Genomic DNA, 14,045 nt, shown 5'->3' with positions numbered 1-14,045 from the left:
CCGTCCCCAGTTTATTCTCTTATCATTTACTTCTTTATTTTTTTGACCTTCATTTTCTGAATATTTTTTCCTAACTTCTTCTTCTTCTTTTTTAAAGATTTATTTATTTATTTGCAAGTCAGAGTTCAACAGAGAGAGGAGAGGCAGAGAGAGAGAGAGAGAGGTCTTCCATCCGATGGTTCACTCCCCAAGTGGCTAGAACGGCTGGAGCTGTGCTGATCCGAAGCCAGGAGCCAGGAGCTTCTTCCGGGTCTCCCACGTGGGTGCAGGGGCCCAAAGACTTGAGCCATCTTCCACTGCTTTCCCAGGCCATAGCAGAGAGCAAGGTTGGAAAAGGAGCAGCCGGGACTAGAAACAGCGCCCATAGAGGATGCTGGCACTTCAGGCTGGGGCATTAACCCACTGCGCCACAATGCCAGCCCTTTTTCCTAACTTCTTAAAATAGATGCTTATACCCCAATCATTTGGCAAAACAGGCTGTTCTTTTATCTGCATTATTTTGCTTGATTTTTAAAATCATTTTGCAAAGAAAGGTGCTCTAACTGCACTTTTCTTCATAAAGAAAACAAGATAAACAATTTGCTCAAGGCTCCTTGCGAAGGAGCTAGGAGCACACACATGGGTATCTGTTGAAAGCCCTGCCATTTGCTTCTTACATATTTTGTCAATGTGTGTCACTGGAATATCAATGGAAAAAGAAAACAGAAAGAGAAAGCTTGCCGATTTTTCAGCGGTTGTTACAACTGTAGAAACTTTATACTTTCCAGAAGAGGAATTACGTAGGCCCATGGGTTGCTATTATCAACCTTTGTGAAAAGCCAGTTCATTTAGATGGGACTATTAATTTGAGTAGATTTATGTCAACATCACTTTAAAATAGAGATAGCTGAACTACTGATAGGGTTCTGCCATCTAGGAAAAGTCTATGTTTATATGGTTATAAAAAAGCCTTCTGACATTATAACCACATCATTTGAATTGTCATATCTTTTCGAAGAGTAGTCAAACCATAAAACTATTGAAGGCATGTGTTCATAAAAGCTTAGGATCAAGTAATTTGAGTCTTGCATATTGGATTTCAAATGATTAACCACTTATTAATGCAAATGTCATAAGAAAAAAATTCAATTCAAATGAAGCTGTTTTTAATCACCCCTTTTTCAATGTGGAGAATGAAATATTGAAATGAAGCAGCTGATGCTAAATCTCATCACATTACTAATAACAATTCTGAAATATTGATCCTTAATCCTAGTCTCATCCTTCTTTTTGGTAACAATGCTTCCAGCTAACATGGAGAGTCACATAAAATCAAGTATAATTTCTGACCTTGCTCCCAAATTAAAAAAAAAAATTTCATTGTTAGTGACCTTTAACCCTTACAGAGCTTTAGGTTTAATCCCATCTGGATCTCTCGCTAGGGGAGACAAAGTGACCTTGGACTTCACAGCTCAGCAAAGCAAATTCTGTTTGGATCTCCTTGATATTGGAGATGACATTCTCTATCTTTTTCTCCTTCTGATTAGGTTTATGTTTGTATTCTAATCCCAGTGATGTTTTCTGAGCAAATTGCCTTGCCTTCTTGCCCAGTAACTCCTTTAAACTTGACACTCAGGTTCTGATTGGTGTTTTGATTCTATCCCCACCCCACGTCGTACCTAAACACTTGTGTCTGTGACTAAGTCCCATAATCTACTGACGGACTACTGAAGTGACTACCTGTAACAAGGCCATCTCCCTCATCACAGGTAGACTTGGTTGATAAGAACCGTGAGCAGATAACCCCTTTCTGCACACCACCCTAAAGCCAGGTTCAGGAGGCCAGTCTCTTTAGACAGGTTAATAGGTACACCAGCAGGATTGCCCATAGAAGTCCTTTCTGGAAAAATGTTTCAGTCCAGATTAAGTGAGCCAGAGAGGACTGGCAGTGTTGAGTCATTTGGGAGGCCATAAACAGCTAGAGAGGGTGACAGTTCTCACCTGGTGGTGTAGGCACGAGGGTCTGGAATGCTGGGTTATGACACAGGCATCGCACTGAGGCTCAAGGAAGCTGATTCAGGGCCATCTAGTCATTTGCTCCAGGGGACTTTAGGTATCTCTTTTGTCTCCCAGAGACCTGTTTCCATGTCTGTAAAAGACAACCTATTCCTTCCCAATTTCACAGGAATTTGTACAAATGATAGAATTAGGGAAATTCATAAAGCATATGAAATGGTATACTCTCAAATAATCAAACATTTAAGGTGGAGTAAAGTTTCCTAATCTCAATTATCTGTATGTCTTAAAAGCATCCTTACCTAATTAGTCATAATAATCAATCTATATTTCTGTGTGTTAAGACTGAATCCTATTTTATATTTCTATCCTTAACTTTTCCTCCATCAAGTTTGAAATTCATATTTGAATTGCAGCATATTATAAACTTTACTGCCTAAATTTGAATTTACCAATTTACACTGGCAACCAAATATTTCTAAAATAAACTGAATTAAAATAGCATCCAGCAAACGATCATTTACATGTGTCAGAACAGCGAATCTGAGAAAAATGAGTATAAATCATTAAGACAAATAATTGGAGGAACTTACTTTTTAATTAGTCTTGGTTCCTGCCAAGATAGACTAGCACAGGCCCAGCTTCTTCCACAACCAACCACCGAGGAACTAGGAAGGGTAGAGAAAGGGGAGAGGGAGGGAGAAATTACAACAGACCATTTGTATGCTAGGAAAAAATAAAATACCCTGAAGTGAGACATCTTGAGGAGACTGAGGCTGCCTTAACCTTGTGGCTAAGTGGAAACAAGTGGAGGAAGGAGTACAGTGCATATGCAGTAAGAAGAAAGGTTGGTGGGAGACTGCTAATGACTGTGCTAGGTACATGATTACTGCAAAAGAAAAGGAGTTAACTGAAAACAGCTGCCACTGGAAACACAATGATTAGAACAGACAGCCCAGAAATTCAGAATGATGATGACACATAAAGGAAAATATACTGGTAACATAAAGCAAATGTAAGGAATATTTTTAAAACTCCAAGTGCCAGGCCCATTGTAATAAAACTGAGTCATACAGGGTCTCATGGCCCCTACCCCCAGGACTGTACCCGGATTGAATATTTGAACCCTCTTAGCCAGGTGGCCAGGGCTCTATGTCTGCCACCCCTCCCCAACCACTGGCAAAAAATCTAAAATGGAACTCCAGCGGCTAGAGAGTAGGGCATGCGAGGGAGCTTAGGAGCTTGCCTTGGAGCGGAGTCCTGAAACCCACGAGACTCACCACTGGGTGACGCTCAAAGGCCTCCAGCCCTGAGGCAGGTGCTCGCAGATGGAGCCTCTAGACATGTCCTGGCATCAGGTGGAGAGCTGTGCTCTGATGTGTATCACCACTAGACTCAAGGGGGCTTGGTATGCACCCCTGAGACGCTGTAGGCTGCAGTAACGGTACTAGGTAACACCCAGCTTTAGTGCCAGTATGGATGGCCAAGGGGCTGCCTTTATCACCCTTCCACAAACCTAGGACAGACAGCAAGGAACCATAGGACCATGGGACCACAGGGTTGGGCTGCTAAAACTCAACGATGGGCAAAATCCTAATGGTTACCCAGCCTCAAGCCAGTAGCTGCACAGTAGCTGTTCTAGACCTGCTCTAGCATGAGGCAGAGTTTCGAGCCACAGTTCACTGGACTTCCATCACAGCAAGAGCACCTGTGGCTGGTTGTAGTCGCCTTGCACTGAGTCTACTTCAGCAGCAGACTATAGCAGGCTGGGCTTTTGTCTTACTCCTGTGCTGCACTGGTCATAGACACGACTGAATCAGAGAGGAAACACCATCTACAGCTCTTTTTAGTCTCACTGCAGCTGGCACGAGGAGAAAAATAATGGGCGCAGAGTCCCACAATGAGATCTATAATACTCAGACTCCAACATCTTATTGCTATCATTAACTATTGTGAATAACGACCCACATTTCTTTACTTATTTTATCTATTTAAACCTTATCAATTGTGTTAAAATGATTAAAGTGATCTAATTAATTATGTTGGAAATGGGGGGGGGGGATCACAGGATTAAGACACTTAATGTAACACATTTTGTGATTAAAGCCTCAGAAGAATCCCTTAAGTGTTGAGACCTATTTCCCTGTACCACATGGCTCATTCTGAAACAGCAGGAAATCATTGAAGTGAACATTTTCTTCATAATGTCACTACAAAATAGCATAAGTAGTATTCTAACTACATGCCATGACATTAAAACAACAGACCATGACTGGGAGGGAATTACAGGTTTATCTTAACTTTCATTGAAGATTTCTTAAAAGTAACATTTAAGTGGAGCTGGTGCCGTGGCATAGTGGGCAAAGCCGCCACTTGCAGTGTCGGCATCCCATATGGGCACCTGTTTGAGACCCGGCTGCTCCACTTTCAATCCAGCTCTCTGCTATGGCCTGGGAAAGCAGCAGGAGATGGCCCAAGTCCTTCTGCCCTTGCACCCGCTTGGGAGGCCTGAAAGAAGCTGCTGGCTCCTGGCTTTGAGATCAGCCCAGCTCCAGCTGTTGCAGCCATCTGGGGAGTGAACCAGGGGATGGAAGACTCTCTCTCTCTCTGCCTCTGTGTAACTCTGCCTTTCAAATAAATAAATACATCTTAAAAAAATTTATGGAGAAAGTAATGAATATTAACTCTCAAACACCAACAATAACTAAAGAACTCTTTTCACAGACACCAGCAACTCTCCAACATAAGATTATTCTTCAGTTTGAAAAGAGACCATGAGAGGAATAATAAGGTCAAACCACACAGAATGGGAAGCCTGAGAAGAAAATTAGGTAAAATTTCTTTAAACTTTAAGATGTCCTGACATTGAAAACACCTGCTACAAACTTGCTCCTCCCGCAGTGGTCCACTGAGGGCAGTGGCAGCCTAAGCGAAACCTCGAAGCTTCTTGCAGCTGAATCTTCAGCCTCACAGCAACACTAGGGAATTGAGATATTTTTTTAAAAACAAGATCTCCTGGTTGGTAGTTAATACTGATAGAGGCAACAGAGTAGCTAGGAAAAAGGAGCTAAGGGGCACAATGGGTTGGGCTATTGCTGTGGTACCAGCATCTTTCAAGTCCTGGCTGCTTCACTTCCGATCTAGCTCCCCGCTAATGTACCTAGGAACACTGTGAAAAATGGCCCAAGTGGTTGGGCCCCTGCACCCACGTGGTGAACCCGGAAGAAGCTCCTGCCTTCAGATTGGTCCAGTCTGGCTGTTGCAGCCATTTGGAAAGTAAACTAGCGATGGAGGATCTCTCTCTCTGCCTTTCAAATAAATATTTAGGGCAAAAAAAAAAAAAAAAAAAAAAAAAAAAAGCTCTGTCTTAATGGCTGATGGATTAACAGAGGAGACTTGATCTCCTCTGATGCATCTGAGAAGTGGGACAACGGGGAGATCTCTGGGTAAGTGGGGGGTGTGCTCTCAGAGGGTGGTTCTCGATTTATGAGTTCAACTTCGGCCTTGGTTCTCTCTGCCTCCTGACTCACAATGTGATCCTGCCTCTGCTCCCGCCATTCACAGCCTCCACGGACACTGGACTACAGGCTCCCTCATCCTGGAACTTCAATCTGTAGTGCTTCTTTTCAAAGCAGTTCCTCTCAGGTATTTTAGTTAAAGTAATAAAAAACAGACTAATTACACTTGGAAAACACTCACTCATTGTTTCAGTCTGGGCTGCCGTAACAAAGTACTGCAGACTGGTGTCTTAGACAAGAGATTTATTTGTCATTGTTCTGGAGACTGGAAGTCTAAGACCTGGTGCCAGCAAGGCCAGGTTCTGGTGAGGGCCCTCTCTGGGCTGTACACTGTCAACCTCTCATTCCATCCTCACACAAAACTGCGAATGTTCTGAATTCTCTTACTGGAACTTATTTCAGTTGCTGAGATAATATTCATTTGAGCATATCAAATGACATTGAAGTCAATATAATTTTTCATGAAGGATTTGGTGGAATTAACTTATTGTCTTAAGAGGTCAAGGCAGTATATATTTTCAGATCGCTTCATTCTTATGATATGAAAACTTAAAGTGATTACTTCTTGGGGAAAGATCAATAGAATTTATCAAATGGGAAATATGAAAACAGTCAGGATTCCTCATGATGTATTTTCACAGGCTTCTGTTGTACCTATATATGCAGAGAAGGCATTAAAGTACCCATCAGAATACAATGGAATTTTAAGAATGAGATTAAATATTTCAAGTAATTATAGTTATAAAATATAAATATTATCACCAATAGCACAGATGCTAAGATTTTTAAACCAGCATTATTTATACTGAAAAATGAAGATGAACAGGATTTTCATTTCAATACAGTGGGAATAATTCCAAAAATCACTGCTAGGACCAAAATCTAGGAGTTTAGACGCCAAACTATGGAAGCAATATTGCTATGGTCTGAATGTTTATGTCCTTCCCCAAAATTCATACATTGAAGTCCTAACTCCCAAGGTGTTAGTAATTAGGAAGGTTTAATGCCCTTACAAAACAGACCAAAGGGCAGTTACCTCTTCTGCCCTGTCAGAACACAGCCAGTGGAGTCAAAATATGAGCCAGAGATTCGGCCCTCACCAGACACCAAAACCACTGTCACCTTTATCTTGGACTTCCCAGCATCCAAAACTGTGAGGAATAAATTTCTGTTGTTCACAAACTACCCATAAAATACTATCCAAACTTGCCAAATCTACTTGTGTAACTTAAATTTATCTTATTTCACCTTCACACTTCTGAATTTTCACTTTTATGTGAAAAACTTGGATAATGCTATTAATATTTAATAAAATATTTAAAACATAGATTACTTTGTCTTCAATTACAAAATCTAAAATACTATTTTTTAGTACTTCATCATGAACAGCAGTGGACTTTTCTTGTGGCACATACTTACATGAGGCAGGACGATGACTGCTTTACTATCTTGTCTATATCCCACAGAAAGGTTAAAGCATTTTTTTTCTCTAAAAATATTTTTAAATTATGACAGAAAGATCTGTTTTAAAGTTTGTAAGTCTTACTCTAATCTTCACTTCTATCTCTATCACAAAATACTACTAAAACATTCCTTAAAAAAATCATAGAATCATTTTATTTGTAATGAATGCTATTCTCTCCAGTCTCTAAATCATCAGTTTACTCTTATAACAGAGAATCAATTAAACACCACCACAGAAAGAGAATGAAGACACAACATTCTGCTATTACATATCAACTTTTTCGATATGTTATAATGATATCCGATAGTCTTGCACTATGGTCCATTTCCAGTGAAACTCTCAGGAACCTGCTAGGAATTACAGTCCTTCAAACTGACGTTTTATTGTAAGGTGTGCCGGCCGCAGTTCTCTTGTTTGCTTCAGAAGCCGAACAGTCCGACAGGGTTCTGCAGAAAAGCTGAAGCCACAGCCAGTTGGGATGGAATTCATCCACAAAGAGACAGAATGCCTTCAGATCCTGTGGTTTTTATAAAAAATCCTTTTGGAAAGTTAATTCATGATTGCTCCCTTACACATTCTATGTTAAATAGGATGAATCACCGCCTATACAGTTTGTGCCAACGTCCTTGACTTTCTTCCTTCCAGTGATTTGCTTATCAAATCACACAGTGATGGTAGTCTTATTTTATCCATATTTTTGCTGTAAACATTGAGAAATATACCAAGGACAACTAACAAACCAGACCATACATACCTAAAAGAAATAAATAAGAAAAGAATATTAAAATTGACAGAGCAACAACTTATTACCACAGAATTGTGGTGATCAGTCCATAATAAATTCTTGACAAAAGAAAATTTTGCTAATGGAAGCCTATAATGATATTATTAAAATAAAAATAGTATTGTTAGATTAGATGGTTTTCTGTTTTCTTTCACACTGAGTATGTACAACAAAAAGGTATTTTACAAAATATGATACAAAATGTAGTTCATTTGAACTCTGGAGATGACAGCATAGTCAAGTCTAATCTTTACCAAAAGTCATATGAATAAACTTAAAGCACTGGCCACATAAATCTACCAAAGGCCATCTTGGGAATTCAAAGCAATGGTCCTAACAGTTGTCTAAGCTGGGAAGAATATAAAGGGAGAAAAAGGGACATATCCCTGAGAAAGTAAGGGAATCATCATAATTATACTGTAAATATATATAATCATGTATACCTAGCACATTCAGGAAGAAAAATCAGTTTATAGACAACAAATAATAATCTATAATATAGTGATGGAAATACATTTTATGGTTACCTTTAAACTTTTATACTGGTTTTGGGTTTGAAACATCACAATTATTGACCAACATAAGTTTAAAAGAAGCTAATTTCAAATACACACTAGACAATAAAGATACCAGTAAATGCTTTCACAAAAAGCCAAAAGTAAGTAAGTCACTAGGATACAACTTACAGAATACTTCCCACCTCAAATCCTTTGTGGAAGGGGGCAGTAAACAAACTCATAACTGTTACAAGCATGAACTACAAGGGCATAGGTAAGGTAAGGAGGGATCCATGAATCTCAACAGTATACACATTACTCTTACTCACAATGGAATCTGGATAGGCAACTTAAGTATATAAAACCAAAAATTCCAAATACTGAATAATAAACATTTCTGAAACAGAAGGCACATCAAAGAGATCAAAAAAATACACATGAAGCTACATAACAATTAATACATTTATTGCAAAAAATAGTAAAGTTGAGTTTGAAGCTGTTTAAGAGGAAATGTAAGACACAGTATCTTAAAAACTGAGAAACTTTGGAGCTGGCTTTGTGGAGCAGCAGGTTAAGCCACCCCCTGCAACACCAGCATCCCTATCATAGGAGTGCCAGTTTGAATCCTGGCTGCCCCACTTCTAATCTAGCTCCCTGCTAATGTACCTGGGAAAGCAGCAGACGACGGTTCAAGTGCTTGGGCCCCTGCACCCATGTGGGAGACCAGGACGAAGGTCCTGGCTCCTAGCTTCAGCCCAGCCCAGCCCACTGTGGCCATTTGGGGAAGGCACCAGTAGATGGAAGACCTCTCATCTCTCTTCCATAACTCTGTCTTTCAAATGAATAAATAAATCTTCAAAAAAAAAAAAAAAGAAAAAAAAGAAAAAAAACATAAAAAAAAATTGAGAAACTTTTTGAATTAAAAATACTTACTGAAATGTGAAGGGTTTAGCGAAGAATATAAATGAAAGTACAATGGTCATTGCTTTTCTTCCGGTTGTCACTGTAGGGAGTAAAAATGCTCATTACAACATGCTACTATATACTATTTTGGAAAAACTTATTCAACAAATATTTTAGCCGACTTTATGACAGAACCTATGCGAGGTTACAAGGAAACAGTGGAAAATGAAAACCAACCCATCACCAAAGTCGTTGCTCCTGCAACTAAGGAGTACTCCATCTCATGGTACTAGACAGTAAATAATGAACAAGTAAACTGTCATAAATAGTAGACAGAGGCCAGGGTACCATGGAGTCATGGAGTCTCTAAGTCATACCTTAGAGAGACTGATTTAATTTGGCAGAACAGAGAGGCTTTCCTAAGGCAGTGGCTGTCCTTCAAAAACAGTGACTTCAAGGATATGTTAACATCTTAGTAGTGCCCAGCTCTGGGTAAGACAAGTAACTTTCACAATCCTCTTTGTACATCTGTGTTAATGTTTCCCTCGAAGGCACAGTACTGCAGCTGGAAGATGGCTGCGAGGCCTGCAGATCCTTCCCTTGTCCCAGTCAGAGGAGAGAACCTGCGTGCATCTCCATTGGCAGCACTCCACCCCCAGCCACAGCAACATCTGTAGTAGCTGCTGGCATCCCACGAGGCTGTTTTACCTGCTTCCTTGACTTACCCGTCCCCAGGCTCTACTGTCATACTTTAAATGCAACAAAAGTGGAATTTTCAGTTGTAAGTTAAATGTACAAAAAAGGTAGTATTTCTTTGAAGGTGTTACCTTATCCTTTTACAGCAAGTTCTTAAATAATCTAAAAGTTATTATTTAGACAAACATTTACATTTATTTTTAAAATTACACCTTCAAAAGAAGAAATTAAGATCAAGCATCATTTTCTTTAGAATTTTAAAGAAATACCCTAAACAAAGAATAAATGGGTGAAATATGTAATGTTCTTTTTTAATGAAGAGATGCTGCCCTTGTTTTTGTGAAACAGCATTAGAGAAAGTGTAAAAGGTCATTTCCTAATTTAGGCAAGTAAATCTCTCTCTCCTACCTGTTACAGCGAGAAGTGCACCAAAAATTTTAATCAAAGCCAAAACAAAGGAGATTCCAAAATACCCGGTGAGGGAAAAAAGAAAAGCATAACCATAGGTCTGAATTGGATTCTGCAACAAATAAAAAAAGCCTGTTAGAAAAATGCAAAACAAACCCTGAGGTATTACAAATGAAACAGAACTACAGGATTTTAATCAACCTCTTGAGCAATAATAAGCCATCTGACAATGCAGTCAAGCAAAGATTCTTATTTAGTTTTGACTTAATGTAACAATAATGAAATTAAAAATTTCCAATTTCTACATCATGAACAGCTTAAAAATGAACTTATAGGGTACAGCAAGAATAAAATAAGTTTAAATATCAATCATATTAAATAATATCTGATCTGCATATATTATATTAAATGAGTTACCAAATTGCTTCAGTAATAGCTATTTTTGAACAAGGGGAATCAGAAATATAGAGAAAACTTTAATGGAAGGTTATTTAAAAAATGTCATTAGTGCTTACCTTTGAACAAAATGTTACCGCAGGGCCTAATCCACTAGTGCATGTCAAGCCCAATAAAATGTACACAAAACCGATTGAGTACGAATACAAAACCTAGAGTAGATAAAAACAAAGTGGAAAAAAATACTATCAAACCAAAAGTAGAAAACAGAAGATTACAGAGATATGGCTCAATGAATGTATTTAGTTAAGTTTGCAAAAGAAAACATTTTTAAAGTGGTATCATCATTTCAATATGGCTTAACTTTCTGGAAATGATAGTTGATTCTAATGGTTTAGGTCTTCATGTTATTTAACGTTACAAATAATATAGCAGTTCTAATGTTCTCATATATGTTTACATAAATATTTGTTTCTTACCTGGCTTAATTACTGAATTCAAACCAGATTTTAATGCCAGGGCTCTAAAAATATATATAAACAAAATAAAAAAAAAACCCTTAAAGCTATTTTAAAAGACATGAAAAAAAAAAAAAAACAACCCACAAACATTAAGCTTGCAAAAGACATTAAAACAGAATGAAATTAACCAGTACAGGGCATTCTTTATTGGTGTATTTCCTACTAACATTTTTCTCCCAGTCTTTTACCCTCCCATAGAAGGATTCAGCAGCAGTAGCAGCAAACTTTGAAACCTGCTGTGTGTCAGATACTCTGTTACTGCTTTGTATGGATCACTCCATTTACTTCTCACAGTCTATCAGATGGGGACTCTTAAGTCGCCCAATATCCATATGAAGAAACCAAGACTTAAGAGACATTAAGTAGTTTTCTCCAAGTAAGAATTAGGGATGCTATGCTGTGGACTGAGGCTATCATTCTAGATTCTACTATCTTAACCTCTGTATTATATTAGCTTTCTAACTACTTCCTTGGTTTCCCTCAGGCCATTATTACCTTATCTAGAAAGACTAATTATAATCAAGAAATTCCTGACCAAGTTTAAAGTACTTAAAAGTAATAGGTGGCCGGCGCCGCGGCTCACTAGGCTAATCCTCCGCCTTGCGGCGCTGGCACACCGGGTTCTAGTCCCGGCTGCCCCTCTTCCAGGCCAGCTCTCTGCTGTGGCCAGGGAGTGCAGTGGAGGATGGCCCAAGTGCTTGGGCCCTGCACCCCATGGGAGACCAGGAGAAGCAACTGGCTCCTGCCATCGGATCAGCGCGGTGCGCCGGCTGCGGCGGCCATTGGAGGGTGAACCAGTGGCAAAGGAAGACCTTTCTCTCTGTCTCTCTCTCTCACTGTCCACTCTGCCTGTCAAAAAAAAAAAAAAAAAAAAAAAGTAATAGGCAAGAATAGTCCTACATGCCTATCTTTAACAGTCCTACATTCATATATGGTTAATTCAGTATGCTTTATTGTCCAGCCAGGTGACTGGTGATAAAGTAAACACCTAGACACACACACACACAACTTTCCTATATACAAATAAAAACCAGTTAGAAGATGAACTGAAAAAGAAGAGACATCATTTACATTAAAATTAAAAAGATGAAGCACCTAACATAAGGAAAAATGTGCTGGATTTATAGAAGAAAACTTAAACATTCTAACAGACATTAAAAAATGTCACTTGAACAAAAGGAAAATCATACCTCATTATTGGACTCAAACAACCAAGTGTAAAGATGCCATTCTCCCTGAATTAATTAATTTATAATTTAATGCCATATCAAGCACATTATCAAAGGGATTTCTAGTTTATTTGTGGATACGAACACCCAAGAATAACTACTGACAGCAATAATCTGAAAAAGAGAAGCAGTACTGGTGGCTAGTGCTAAACATGGCCCATGCAAGATCAAGTTGCTGCCTTTAAGGTACAGGTGAAAAGTAAACTCACAAGAATAGAACCCTGAATCCTGTATTAGAATGTAAATATGGTGAAGGCATTTAAAATTATTTGGAAAAGGGGGTTATTTAATAAATGGTTTTAGGACAAATGAGTAGCCATATGGAAGAAAACACATTTTTAGAATCTTTAGATTGGGCCAAGAATTTAATACAAAAGTAAATCATAAAACAAGTAAGCAATAGGGATAATTTTTTTTTTAAATCTTAAAAAGAGTTGGAGAAGTCCTTTCAACCATGACACATAGCCAGAAGCCATAAAGGAAAAGATAAATTGAATCACATAAAAATCACAAACTTCTACAGGAAAAATAACATCAAATACAAAGAAGCAGGAAATGACATAACAAAGAATTTTTTAAAAATACTAAAAACTTCTATAAGCCAACAGGGGAAAAGTGTATCAAATATATAATAAGCTGTCAGCAATAACAGTGATTGTTTTTTCATGCAAATAATGATGACAAACTATCTGAGGTGTATCACCGCTGTTTAGTTTGTCTGATGTGAAGGAAAACACTAGAATGTTTACCATTTCAGAATTAGAGGCATTGTGCAGCTTCATCGCTTTCTCTTGAACATTTCCGATGACAGCATCTGCACACAGTGCCAGGGAGATAAGCATCACACCTTCAAGAAGTATAAAAAAAAAAAACAACTCTTTATTAAACATATGGACTACAGCAAGTTTTATCAGAAACTTAATTGATAGAAAGCAAAAGCAGATTTTCAACCATATTTGCTCCATAACGCTAAATGAATATTCTCATCTACAGCCAGTTTTAACAAGCACATTGACAATATTAAGACAAAAAAAAGCAATCTACACTAACAGTTAATGCTTATCACCATTACTGTTTCAATATCATGTTAAATAACTGTTCTGCTTTTATACAAGATTATATGCTTGAAAGACTTTATTAAATCAGAGAACACCTTGAAGATTTGAAGATCTACTTGAGTAACTGTTCTGAAATTGAAAACTCTGAGCCCCAAAATGGTGCCACAAGCAGAAAATTCCAAATCTGACCTCATGTGACAGGTCACAATTCAAATACAGACACACTAAAAATACTACATAAAATTAACTGCACACAACGTGCATACGGTGTGCATGGAACAGAAGGGGATTCTATGTGGAGACTTGGGTCCTGTTCTCAAGATCATCCATTATGTGAAACACTTCTGGTTCCAAGCATTTCAGGTAAGTGGTACTTAACATGTAAAACTAAAACATTTATTTAAAAGCCATAAGCAAGCATACAGTTCTCAAGATTTCTTCTTTAAGAATAGGTCCTGACTAGAATTCTATACTGATATGAACAATACTCCATACTATATATTCTCTCTGACTTCCAAGTCATTTCTGTGTAAAAGTGCATCCCAAACGTAAGAACTTCTGAAATAAAGGGATCC

The 14,045-nt window shown here is 38.3% G+C and overlaps 1 protein-coding gene across 10 annotated transcripts in view; it reads right to left on the bottom strand.

Moving 5' to 3' along the window:
- The window catches only part of SLC35B3 (solute carrier family 35 member B3), a 62,876-nt gene that overhangs the window by 25,604 nt on the left and 23,227 nt on the right, over window positions 1–14,045 (bottom strand). For 6 of the 10 annotated variants that reach the window (XM_051855138.2, XM_051855137.2, XM_051855135.2 and 3 more), the window contains exons 6-10: window positions 13,162–13,259; window positions 10,782–10,874; window positions 10,267–10,378; window positions 9,193–9,262; window positions 7,108–7,732 (exon numbers count right to left, since the gene is read on the bottom strand). In XM_051855138.2, coding sequence (XP_051711098.2) covers window positions 7,582–7,732; window positions 9,193–9,262; window positions 10,267–10,378; window positions 10,782–10,874; window positions 13,162–13,259 — 524 coding nt within the window. In that variant the 3' untranslated portion in view covers window positions 7,108–7,581. Of the gene's footprint in view, window positions 1–2,588; window positions 2,664–7,107; window positions 7,733–9,192; window positions 9,263–10,266; window positions 10,379–10,781; window positions 10,875–11,141; window positions 11,168–11,306; window positions 11,420–13,161; window positions 13,260–14,045 lie in introns of those variants that run through there. The other 4 variants (XR_011388814.1, XR_011388815.1, XR_011388816.1 and 1 more) reach the window with 2 other exon arrangements.

Source organism: Oryctolagus cuniculus, chromosome 5, assembly GCF_964237555.1.
Source record: "Oryctolagus cuniculus chromosome 5, mOryCun1.1, whole genome shotgun sequence".
Classification (NCBI taxonomy): Eukaryota; Metazoa; Chordata; class Mammalia; order Lagomorpha; family Leporidae; genus Oryctolagus; species Oryctolagus cuniculus.
Note: the sequence above shows the minus strand (reverse complement) of the source record. Positions and strands in the feature narration are given on the sequence as shown.